Raw genomic sequence first — 12,109 nt, 5'->3', positions numbered from 1 at the left:
TTTTAATTTAATAAATACAGCTGTTTTTTTAATCATCTGCCAAATAAATTTATAAAATAAAGCTATCTTAGCTTTTAACTTTTTATAAACAATAACTGTTTTTGACTTTTGGTAAGGACATAAAAGTTAAATTCCCTGTACCTAAATTTTACGTGATTGCAAGTGGGCTTACCTAAACAAATCACTGAATTAATATGAAAATTTCTGAAATAAATGAATGTTTCGCATACAAGATCAATTAAATTCCAAGTAAGAAAATGGAAAAAATTAATAATACAAATAATAAAAAAAGGAACCAAAATCATAATTTATTATCAATAAATCATGCTAAAATAAAATGATATTAAAATAGATTATAATTAAAAACGATAATAAAAATTGTTTAAAAAGAACACTGCCAATATAATAAAAAGTGAATAAGCATAGGTCATACCAAGATCTCACACAGAGACCTTCTAAAGGGAGGCCAGAGATCACATGACAAATCTTGGTAGAGCATAGACTGCAAAGAAAGTAGGCTAAGTCAAACAGACAGAAGGCATAGATCGTTGATCCAATCTCAGGTGCTAAATTTTTTTAACTGATTATAAATCTTTGTATTGTGCATGTGATGAGCGAATTATTTATTTGTGTGAATGAAGAGGCTTATCCTTAATTACCCTGTTTTTTAGTGTGAATGCTAACCAAAGTATGAGTTATGTGTATTTGTGTTATTTTATACACAATTTACGAGGCCTTGAGGTACAGAGATGTTAGCAATAGGATAAAGAAAAGAGAGAGAGAGACAGTAATGCAGTTTCCCATTATCTGTGGATAATAGGAAACAACTCGAATTTCAGGCTTCAAAGCATTTTCTTCTAACGGAATACCAATCAGACACTTTCTGCATTGTGTGTGCCTATGTCAATGTTTTGTTTGAACTTGAGTACACATATTTCAGATTTTTTCCAATAAATATATTAACATACATAAAGTTTATTCCACAGAGGAAAACAATATGTGCATACATACATACTTCAACAGGTATGCACCTATGCCTGACATCGAAATTGATGAGAAAAAGATAAAATTGGTAAAAAAATGTGAATTAAATTCCACAGTAGAAGGTGATGAATCATCTAAGTTTGCTCCTTCAACTTTCTCCAAGAACATTGTTGTTGATTTTGTCTTTCAACTTTTGATCTAATTAAAAGATTTCTCAAAAAAAATTTATGTTGATTCCTGTTGTTCTTTTATTTTATCCTCTATTATGGTCGATCTCCTCTAGACCTTAACTGGGGGGGGGCAACCGTGGATGGATGAAATCATGGATAACAAGGTCTACTGTAATCCTAAATAGTCTGATCGTAACTTGGCTGGAAGAAAAGGAAGAACTATTAGGATTAAAACGTGAAAAAGCCCACTAGAAGGAAGGTCTTCATACAATCTCTTAAAATCTGCCTCTCTTTCTTTACTCCTCTATCTCTTAATTTGTACTATTTTTGAAGCTGATTAATTCCTTTTTCCATTCTAATTGCTTTTCTAAGGTACGGTGGTCTTGGAAGAATAAAACTGCAATAGGATCGATGTTCGCTTTGAAGGTGAGTGTGTTACAAGGTCTGCTGTGTATGTGTATGTATGCTGGAGACCTCCGATGAACACTTGAGGAACACCAGAGATGTGCTTTGGAGATGTTGAGAATCGGCATATAAAACGGAAGAAACAATCTGATAAACTTTTAGGATAAGTACTAGAAAAGAAGGATTTGAGTTTCAGCAGTTGACCTGGTGTTAGACTGGACAAGAAATTGTATAACTGAGAATGACCCAAAATGCAATGCTTCAAAACCGAGCATGATTCAACAATTTTTGGTGAAGAGTGGGCTAGTTAGATCCTCCAAAAGTACTTGTCAACTGTTCAAACTAGACATCACCCACCTGAATAGAGACAAATTAAAAAAAAGAAAACACCCCCTGAGAAGAACTTCTGCCGCCTTCACACTGTTATTCTGACCATGTACTGTCTCTCATCCTCTTCCTCTTCCAACAATACATAATTTAAATTGAAAGTAGTTGAGATGAAAACATTTTTTTAAATAAAAATCCGAGAAAGTGGGATTTCACCAGCTGCCTCTAGATAACAATTAACATTCAAGCATATTAACCATATTTCCTTGACGGAACATAATTTGATGGAAATACAAAATAAATTTAACTTTATTTCTATAAACAATTTTTCAGTCACAAGATGGAAAATATTCAATTGAGATTGAATATAGACGACTTCTCCAAGAGGACACTTCTAATTACTGACATCCCTCATGACCAGGCAAAAGGTTAGGCCTAGTTAGTTTAATTTAGGTATGGGTTAGATTATTTTTAGACCTAGGGTTAGGAATAAGGTTCAAGATGGTTATAATTGTCCAATTCAAAATTGGGATTGAATACACTGATCTAGCCCAGACACTTCTAATACCAGCATCAATCATGACTAGCCAATAGGTTAGGTTAGGTTATAGGGTTAGGGTTAGGATTAAAATTAGAGATGTTGTGGGATGACATCATCAAATACTCTATTGGAATCATTGTAGACGCATAACTGCATAACCGGCATCCCTCTTGACCGGGTAATAGGTTAAGTTAGGTTGGGGTAGTTTTAAGTAGGGGGTTAGGGATTGGTTAGGTTAAGTTGGTTGTAGGGCTAGAGTTAGATTTAATGTTAGGATTAGGTTGCTTATTTTGCTGCTCTATCACTTTTTGATTTTACATTCATTTAACGCTCTTAATAATTTGTCTATATGTGGACCCTTCTCATAAACAGACAAAATCCTACTCCCGACTTGTGTCCGCATATGGGAAGTTAAACATTAGTACTCAAGGTTGATGCAGATGACACTCAAGTAAATCAGTATGTGAACAGCAACAAATTCACCTAAAATGTTTAAATCATCTTTCAAAAACATTTTAAGGATGGCAGTAAACACAACATAATATATAAGAAATTTCTTATTACATATTGTTGCCTACAATTGAGATGGATTTAATAGTGAATCAACAGATAAAAAAGTCTTCTAACAAAAGTGTACATAAAAGTAAGCCTTTTACAACAAAAACATTTATTTAAAAAAATATAAATAATAGTAATCTATTATTAGTAATAATGAACTATAGCATTGGAATACGAATAAAGATATTGATTTCTTGAATTTTACCAGTTTAACAGTTTGTCTCTCAACTAGGTCAAAACTATTTCACGTTTATATTTCCTCAAACAAATCATCGATAAATTGTGACTAAAATAATTTCTTGTCTGACAATAAAAATTACTACACACCTTAGTATTATAAACTAAAAAGTAAATACATAATGTATTTCAGTCAAATTTTAATGAGAAACTGCATAACAAAAAAGAAAAACTATTTAGACCATCAAAGAGTAAAAATTAGGGTTATCTTATTTACACATATTGGACAGTAGAACAATAAACAGACAAACATTTATGATAAATAAGTTAACAATGGCATTTTATTGTAATGAAGTTATTCTAACCATTCAATAATATTTACAACAGCCAATTCTACCATTAACTATTATATTAAATATACAAATCTTAAGCACATTTAAGAGACCCAAATAAACGAATATGTATTAGCACATTTAACGTCTTGAATATTGATGCATGTAGTCACGAACTTTAAGCTTGAAAGCATCTCTATCTTTGATATAAAGCTCAGCGGCAGAGATGTTTAATGGGTCTTCAAAATTGAGCAAATCCTGCAATCACACACAAACGTATATTAATACAATTATCTTGCTGTAATATAAATATAGCTTCCTGAAATGTTTTTCCCACGTGGTTATCTTGATTTACACAATTTTTTACTTACCCTTACAGTTTTATGGAGGCATACGTCGTATCGAGTCAAAATTGGATATAGGGATCTATGTGGATAGGAAGGATTCTTTGAAGGTTGGAACACTTGATACCTCTTTACATGTTTTTGACAATTAATAAAATATTGTACACATATATACAATGATACATACTGTAAATAATGAATTAAGACCCCATATAACATCTTTTAGTCGTCTTGTCGGTGCCCAGCCTAATCCGTCAATGGAATTCTGTCGAAGGAGACTTAGGCATATATCACCGTCTTCACTTATGTTAGGATGCCATAACTTAGTTTGGCATTTCACTGTTGGGGGCTAAAACAAAACAAAAAAATAGGTCAATAATCTATTCATTTTAATCAGTACTATATATTTATATACTATAAATAAATTCATCACCAGATTAATATGTAAAAGTTTCAGAAGCTTCAAATTTTGTAGGATATTGCCCAACCCATCATGATAAACGGTACAAAATGTTAATCAGTAACATCATGAAGCTGGGTAAAACAATTCGCAACATTAATCAAAGTCTTAAGAATAAACTTGTTGATAAATTATCTTTTTTTTTAAATTTTAGACAAGGTTAGATGCGGAAAAGTTAAAGCTTGGAGCTCTGTATAGCTCTTGTGGTCCTTCCGAGCGCTGTTAAACCTTATGGGCCCTCACAAGGGCTGGTATTGTACCCAGGAAGGTCCCAACTGTTCTGCCCTACCGGGAAGCCCGTACGATGTCGTAGTATCGACTGTTTGCTGGAGTGGTCAAGAGGGCCACTATGGTGGAGAATGCCGGGCGTCCTTTTGCAGAGAGGTGGGTTTCGCCATCGGTGATGCAGCGTCCCTTGATGTCGACAATAATACCGTGGTGGCTCAAGAAATCTGCTCCAATGATTGGTTTCTTCACATCAGCGATGATGAATTGCCACTTGAAAGCTCTATAGAGGCCAAGGTTGAGGATGAGCGTTTTCGTGCCATAGGTAGCTATTTTGGTACCATTGGCGGCGTACAGCTCATGGTCATCACTCGGTCTCGCTGCTGGTTGTTGTTGTTGTTTCATTCCTAGTGGAATCACTGATACAGCTGCTCCGGTGTCAACCAGAAAAGTTGTTCCAGTCGCGGAGTCAGTGACGAACAGATGGGCCGAAATTGAGCTGACATCGGTGGCAGGCCTGGCCCGAGCAACTGCCAACGAAATCAGTTTTTTCGTTTTTCGCAGGGTTCTGTACACCGTCGTGCCTTATCACCAAATTTCCGGTGATAAAAACATAGGTTCCTCTGGTCCGGGGTGGCATCCCTGCTCCGTGAGGGAGTTCGTGGGCGGCTTCGCGATCGACATCGGAGCTGTCCCTGCAGAAACTCGAGTTTTTTTGCCAACTCGGCTACTTGTTGAGACAAGGTGTCTACAGCAGAATTTTTTGTTGATGATGTTAAACTTTCGACGGCGTAAATGTTCGCAGCCTCGACTTTGGCTATCTTATCTGCCGTTATAGATAATTTGTCGAGGTCTGCGACGTCAACAGTCGCGAGGATCTCTTGCATCCTTTTGGGAAGAGCTCTTAGCCACAGATTCCGTAGAAGTTCCTCTGAGACGAGGTTCCCAGCTTTCTGTCTCATGGAACGAAGGAAGAGTGACAGTCATTCGTCTCCGAGAGTAGTCTGTTCAAGGAGCCGCGTAACTTTAACACTTTCACTTTCCTCGAAAGTGTTAAGTAAGCGAGCTTTCATGTCTTCGTACGGTGTCTTGCTAGGATTTCGCAGGATGTCAGTCACTTGTTGTAGTTGTGCCAATTCGAGATTGGCGACCACCAGCTGATATTTAGCAGAACTTGATGCTATTCTTGAAGTAGCGAAGACGGCTTCTATCTGGATAAACCATAAGGCAGGGTCACTCCTCCAGAAGGGCGGTATGCGTGGTGCCGGACCCACAGCAGATACTTCCTGTGACTGTTCCTGAGGCTGATTGCTGGTGTTAGCATCATCCATGATGCGTGTCCACGTCGGGGGATCACCAGTTGTTGTGGTCCTTCCAAGCGCTGTTAAACCTTACGGGCCCTCACAAGGGCCGGTACTGTACCCAGGAAGGTCCCAATTGTTCTGCCATACCGGGAAGCTCTACCTCTCACTCAACGGTCCTTTTTAGGGCCAAAAGCCTCCTCGCCGGCTCTACAGAGCCCACGATTTAGGAGTGCCCTTCTCATCTGCCTGAAAGGGGTCTTGTACCGTAGAGCTCACGGTTGCGGGCTTCCCGGTAGGGTAGAACAGTTGGGACCTTCCTGGGTATAATACCAGCCCTTGTGAGGGCCCGTAAGGTTTAACAGCGCTCGGAAGGACCACAACAGCTCTTAAAGTATCCATGCACTTGTAAAATAACTTTGATTTTTTTTTTTTAATAATTCGTACTATAGCGTAATCTGTAACATATCAATAAAACAACTAGCTTTACACTACCTTTAAGTTCACTAATACGGTGAAAAAAGTTATTTCTAGTTAGATACCTATAAGGGATCTAAAAACATAACTTTGGCGTTATAAACTGCATAATTTTTGAATTCATAACACTCTGGATGAAGGTATGGTCTTGAAGAAAAACGCAAATTCAGTTGTTACTGTCAAGCTTTCAACCTATTTTAAGGTCATCATGAGGGCAAAACAATCTTAAATATTTAAGTTTTTTTTACAGGAAATCTCAAATTTCTTTGAAGGCCAACCAGTCTCAACATTGCCAAGGACTGTAACAGTATTGCCTGTAAAAATGCAATACGTTTTCTTCAAGACCATACCTTGATCCATAGTGTTCGTGAGTGAAAAAAGTGGTCGATACTTCTAACTCTGAAAACAGTAATTTTTGGATTGACAAAAATGTGAAATTATTACAGTTATAACTAATGAACTAAATATACATTGTATCCTTGAAGCCGAGATTAAATATTTTTAAAGAGGTTTTTGACGCCTCTGAACCCCTATATGATGTAGCAAAGTAGATAACTTTTTTTTTAAAGCAAGAAACAAAGTGGTTTTTTTTTCACCCCTTAAAAAACCAAATACAAATTTTTGAAAACAAAAATAAACATTTTTTATCAAATGTTTAGCATTCCAGATGCCTGCAATTTTTTTCACGAAAGTCCCAAAAATAGTGTTAACTTTGAAACGACTCCAATTGGTGATATAAAAAAAACATTTGAACATTTTTGTCAATTCCATCACTATTTTTATCACTTATAATGACATAAAATCTTAACCTTGTTGATATAAGCTAAAAGAAGCTTTTCAACGATTGTATAAAAGTTCAATGTGAATAAAATTCAGAGAAGTTATGAATTTTTAAGTGCAATACTGGACATCAGAAACAAAATACCTCTGGCAAAATATATAATTTTACATAAATATATATATTTATATAATTTTATATAAATATATATATTTTTATTGCAATGAAAATTGATATTGAATGGTTTTAAAGAGTGCTTAAAACAAATCCGAATTGCTTTCCTTAAAAAAAAATTGAAAAACACTGAATCATGGATATTTAACCAAACCCTACATAAACTAACCTAACCTGTCCCAACACTAACCTGTCCTTAACTCTAACTCTACCTAAACGAACCTTACCTGTTCCTAACACTAACACGAACCTCAACCCAACCCAAACCTGAACCCTAACCTTACTTTTAACAATTTTAAATTCGTTTAAAAAAAAAGACATTTTTGTCTACTATATACTAAAATACCACCTAATACAAGTTATTTTCATTTCCTGTAATAAGATAAGATTGAAATAAATATAGAACAAAAACAGAAAAAAAAAAATTACAACAATTATAGTATTTAACTAATCCGTTATATTTAGTGGTCTAGTGACCAAATTATTTCTTTCAAGTAATTAATCTTTTTACATAAGGTTTTGGTTGAAATGAAAAAGTTAGTGTCACGAGCGGGATTCGAACCCAGCCGAAAACTATAGGTTTTTATAACTTTTTTTAAATTTATTCATTTCAACCAAAACCTTACATAAAAAGATTTTAATTGAAAGAAGTATTTAACTAACTTAAAATATTTTTCATCCCATTGGCGGGAACGCTTTGACACCTGTCTAAGCAGCCTAATATCACCAAAACGTTTAATTAAAATCAGTGATCCCACATCTGTAACTTCCTTTTAAGAGTACAGAAATTAAAATTTCTCTAACAATTAAATATTCTAATTGCACGAATAAGGATCAATCAAGAATCATAGAAGCATCCAGTTAAAGAAAAAATTACTTACTGCAATATTATAATCTTCAGTAATAAAAATGTGAAACCGGAACTTTCCTCCCTGCCAAAAACCCTCATCGGGGGAAACAATTAAATAAAATTCATGAAGTTTATGAGGGTCTACGAATTTGACAGAACACGTGGTCGGAAGCATGGATTCCATTTCTTGCACCTGAAATGACAAGATTTTAAAAAAAATAATTAATGTTCTTTTATTTTAGAACAAACACTTTAAATTAATTATTTACAATGACATTTTTAAAACATATACCATTAAAATTATATCTGTTACAGGCAACTACAACTTATTAACACTGGATTAAAGGCCATCTATGAAATAAATTGATAAAAAAGTGAATAAAAAGTAATCTAATTAAAAAAATATTCAGCGTCTGAAAATAAAATTTAATTTACTTGATGCTGAGTTTTTCTGTAGACTAGATAATCGCTTTAATAAAACATTTAATAAAAGAAAAACAAAACTATAAAATAAGAAAAAATAAGTTATTTTGTCTATTCATAAACCCACATAAATAAGCGTCAAAAATACCTCCTTAACAAGAAGTTTGTCCCTGATGGAGACACGTCGAGGGTGATTTTTTTGAAGATAACGGACATCTTCATTGTTCTTCTTTAATTTACGAGTCAATGTAATCATTTCTGCAACAAATGATGATTGGTAATTAAGGGTTTTGAAAAAAAAAGAACTGAGAAAGATAAAATTGATAACTTATGAAATAGCAGTAAGAAAATAACACGAGAATATAGAAAATTTTCAGAATGGAAACTACCAAAAAATTACCAAAGAAAATAAAAAATTATCAAAGAAAATACTCTGTGTTAGAACACCAGAAAGTTAGAAAATGTTAACTTCATTCATCAACTTCATGAGACTTTATGATGAACAGAGTTTCATCTCCAAATAAAGGTTTAAACATGATATAGTTGGTAATAATATTGGGATGAAAGAAATTAGTGAGCTATTTGGATGTTGTTGAAACAATAGATGAAACTTTAGGTACAAAATAGAAAAAAAGAACAAGAAATATTTCAAAAATAATTAAAAGGTGAACAGATAGCCAAACAGTACCAAGGGGTTCCTCCAGTTTCAACTCGAAGCTGGTCTGAGAATGCCTTATTTATCTCCAACTCCTGGGAAACAAAGTCAGGTGATTGATGTGGGTGTCAGGACACAAGGGGATTGAAAGAAAAATAGCAGGCTGACATTAAAAGTAGGAGCAGCCCAACCATGCTAAAAGTGGGACTGAAGGATGGAAAAATGACCAGACAATGGATGAATTCAACAGGTTCAAAACAAATAAGTTCCTCGACATCTCAACCAGGAAAACAAAAATTTACTCTCAGTAGGCAAGAATTAAAGAAAATGATAGGCCTGGATGAAGGCCCTTTCAGTTGCAAACTTAAAAAAAAAAATGCACCAATCTCAGACTCTGACGTGAAAAAGCAGAAACATCGGAACATGTCCTATGTTTAGCATTGGCGTGGAAACAGTAAACTCTTCGGAAAAGCAATGCTGTCCAGCTTTTCTAATTTACAAGGAATTACCGACAGACCTTGAGAATCACCCAACCTGTTGGCAGTCCAGGGTCAGACCTTGGTCTTATCTGTCTAGTCACCAAGGTTGGGAACCAGGGGTTATCAGCAGCTAGGTCATTTCAGCCCCCAACACAATCAGTTCCTAAATCAAAACCCATTCACACTCTCACTCACTCTTAAATACATTCTTTCTTGAAGTGGTGGAGTACTCGAATTCCTCTATCACCCTTTACACATATTATATAACTAACCCAATTGAGGGTCGAAGGCTCAATATTCCACCATTGGCTCTCACACTACACATTCACACTAATAAACACATTCACTCTTGACACATGCTAGAGACACAAAAGTATCATTACTATATACTATATACAATTAAACAACCGTTTCCTTCAAGAATCAGAACAGGAGACCCCAAAGAATTTGCTGTCGTGCTCAAGCGAATCTCATATCAGGTGGCATTCCAACACTCTCCCTATATGAAGCCAAGGAATGACAAGTGGGATACATCAAATCTTTCTCTACATTCCAGACACATTAAGATAAAAGTAGGAGCGGCCTCTTTACGACCTGTGCACCACACTCAGTATTGATCTATTATGCATATGCTGGACACATATGTTTTGGGGTTTGGCTTGAAAGGTTTAACCTAGCATGGCCTATTCTTAATGGGATGAGGATGACCCTTCTTCTATGAGTCAGGTCTCTGAGTGCCACCTATTGACAATGGTACACAAGAGCTCTACCGATCCGGACCACCGATGCTACCATTTTCTTTTAATTATGTTTTTTATTCCACTTTTAGCATCAGGAGGCCGGATTGCGATGGTTAATCAGGATGTTGGGATGACCTGGCCTCATCTGCCTTTTCATTACTGTACAAACCTATGTGTCTGAGTCCCAGACAACCACTGTTTTGCCAAGATCCATGGTATTTTTCAAACAAAAGCACAACGAGAGCATTGACCGAGAACCTATCACGCCACATTGAGGGAATTGGTGCAGACGTGGTAAGCAGAGCCAGCATCATCTCGAATCACCTCAAGTTTGAGGTTGGCCCTTCTACGAGTCAGGTCCTCCAAGGGCCACTTATCAACTGTGATACTGCCAATCACGCTCTCCAAACTGCCACTTTGTTTTAAACACTTTTTGCAAACGATGGTTCTACTCACAGAGTTGAGAATTTTTTATAAATCTGTGAGTAGAACCTTTATTATTTCTATTGTTTTAATCATGCTTTTTATTACATTTTTAGCATCAAGGGGCTGGATCGCAGTTTTTTTGTTGTTTTCTTTTTTGCCCCCAATGCACTGTAAGGACTGATGGGGTAGTCATTCTGCCATCAGCCCACTCACTTATTCACATGACTATATACATTCACACAAATATTATATGCAATATTTCCACTCTAAAGATCGGGAAACACCCCCGTTTCTTTTAAAAATTGGAAGAGGGGACCCAACAACACAGGAGCTTTATATACCTTGCCTACCAGCTGCCTATAAGGAGCCAGGGCACTCCTCGGCCAAGTGTGATACTGAGCGAGCTCTCTCTACATACAAGACACCTGCGCGGGGCTCGCCTCAAATCCAGGTGTCCATGTGTCAATCGTGTATGGCCTATGCTCAAATGGGTGAATACGATCTTGCATTTTAGACTTCTCAGTCGTGCTCTTGATGCAAGTGTTTCTCAGACAATTCAACCCAGTGACATTGCCAGCGTTCTATCATGTTCTATACTGATTGTACGACCTGGGCTGAATTGAAGTGGTCCATGAGAGCGAGACATCCTAGCTTTCGCTACATCGTTTGCACATTTGTTGCCCTCCAGTGTCTGGGTAAGCAGATGACAATAATATCTTTTATGAGGGGTTCCAACTCAGCATATCTCTCTAATATGAGTAGTTTATTGTTATGCTTAGAACGATTAGTTAATTGGTAATTCTTGTTTATTTTAGTACATAGTTGAATTAATACCAGACTTCCTTGTATGTAAAAAAAAATAAAAATAAAATAACAGAATTTTTGATGTGTGTCAATTAAATGAGATAAAATAAATGGGAATAACTCACCTGCGAGAACCGATTTTCCAACCCGGATAAACTGAATGTAAAAAGTAAAAAAAAAATCAAAAATTAATTCTTTTACTATCAAAAGAACATTTCGTTTTTTAGACCCATTATATTATTTAAGTGGTTCAGTGTGACTTAAATCCTCCGAGTACCAGACGCAGCAGTTATCTAAAAAAAGAATTCATCCGACTCAAATAAGCTGAAACTGGTTCTTTGGCACGAAAACATTTGAAAAAAAATACAAAAAACGCACCTAACTGGGTTTTTAAGGGTTTTATTACTGGATGGACTGTTAAAGTATTACGGGGCGAAGGTTTTAAATTTTGTTATGGTGATAACAGAATATAACCCTGG

The 12,109-nt window shown here is 35.7% G+C and overlaps 1 protein-coding gene across 2 annotated transcripts; it reads right to left on the bottom strand.

Annotated features, from left to right (window-relative positions):
- Positions 1-3,485: 3,485 nt before the first annotated feature.
- On the bottom strand, positions 3,486-12,105 carry LOC106667167 (NEDD8-conjugating enzyme UBE2F-like). Of its 2 annotated transcripts, XM_014394909.2 has the most exons (6): positions 12,009-12,105; positions 11,756-11,923; positions 8,675-8,784; positions 8,135-8,296; positions 4,026-4,187; positions 3,486-3,752 (listed from the first exon to the last, which is right to left on the bottom strand). In XM_014394909.2, the coding sequence occupies exons 3-6, from the start codon at positions 8,780-8,782 to the stop codon at positions 3,636-3,638; spliced, it is 549 nt and encodes a 182-aa protein (XP_014250395.1). In that variant the 5' UTR covers positions 8,783-8,784; positions 11,756-11,923; positions 12,009-12,105; the 3' UTR covers positions 3,486-3,635. The 2 variants fall into 2 exon arrangements, with proteins under 2 accessions (XP_014250395.1, XP_024082400.1); XM_024226632.1 differs by lacking the exons at positions 11,756-11,923; positions 12,009-12,105 and adding an exon at positions 9,215-9,503.
- Positions 12,106-12,109: the final 4 nt, after the last annotated feature.

This window comes from Cimex lectularius, unplaced genomic scaffold (genome assembly GCF_000648675.2).
Source record: "Cimex lectularius strain Harlan isolate CLEC.00 unplaced genomic scaffold, Clec_2.1 scaffold118, whole genome shotgun sequence".
In the NCBI taxonomy this organism is placed as follows: Eukaryota; Metazoa; Arthropoda; class Insecta; order Hemiptera; family Cimicidae; genus Cimex; species Cimex lectularius.
Note: the sequence above shows the minus strand (reverse complement) of the source record. Positions and strands in the feature narration are given on the sequence as shown.

What these genes read in the sequence shown, in the direction of transcription:
- LOC106667167 (XM_014394909.2), bottom strand. Translation starts at nt 8,782, where the DNA reads ATGATTACATTGACTCGTAAATTAAAGAAGAACAATGAAGATGTCCGT. An exon ending in ACAAACTTCTTGTTAAGGAG is followed by an intron (nt 8,297 to 8,674) that starts GTATTTTTGACG and finishes TTGTCATTTCAG; the next exon opens with GTGCAAGAAATGGAATCCAT. An exon ending in CTGAAGATTATAATATTGCA is followed by an intron (nt 4,188 to 8,134) that starts GTAAGTAATTTT and finishes GTTTTGTTTTAG; the next exon opens with CCCCCAACAGTGAAATGCCA.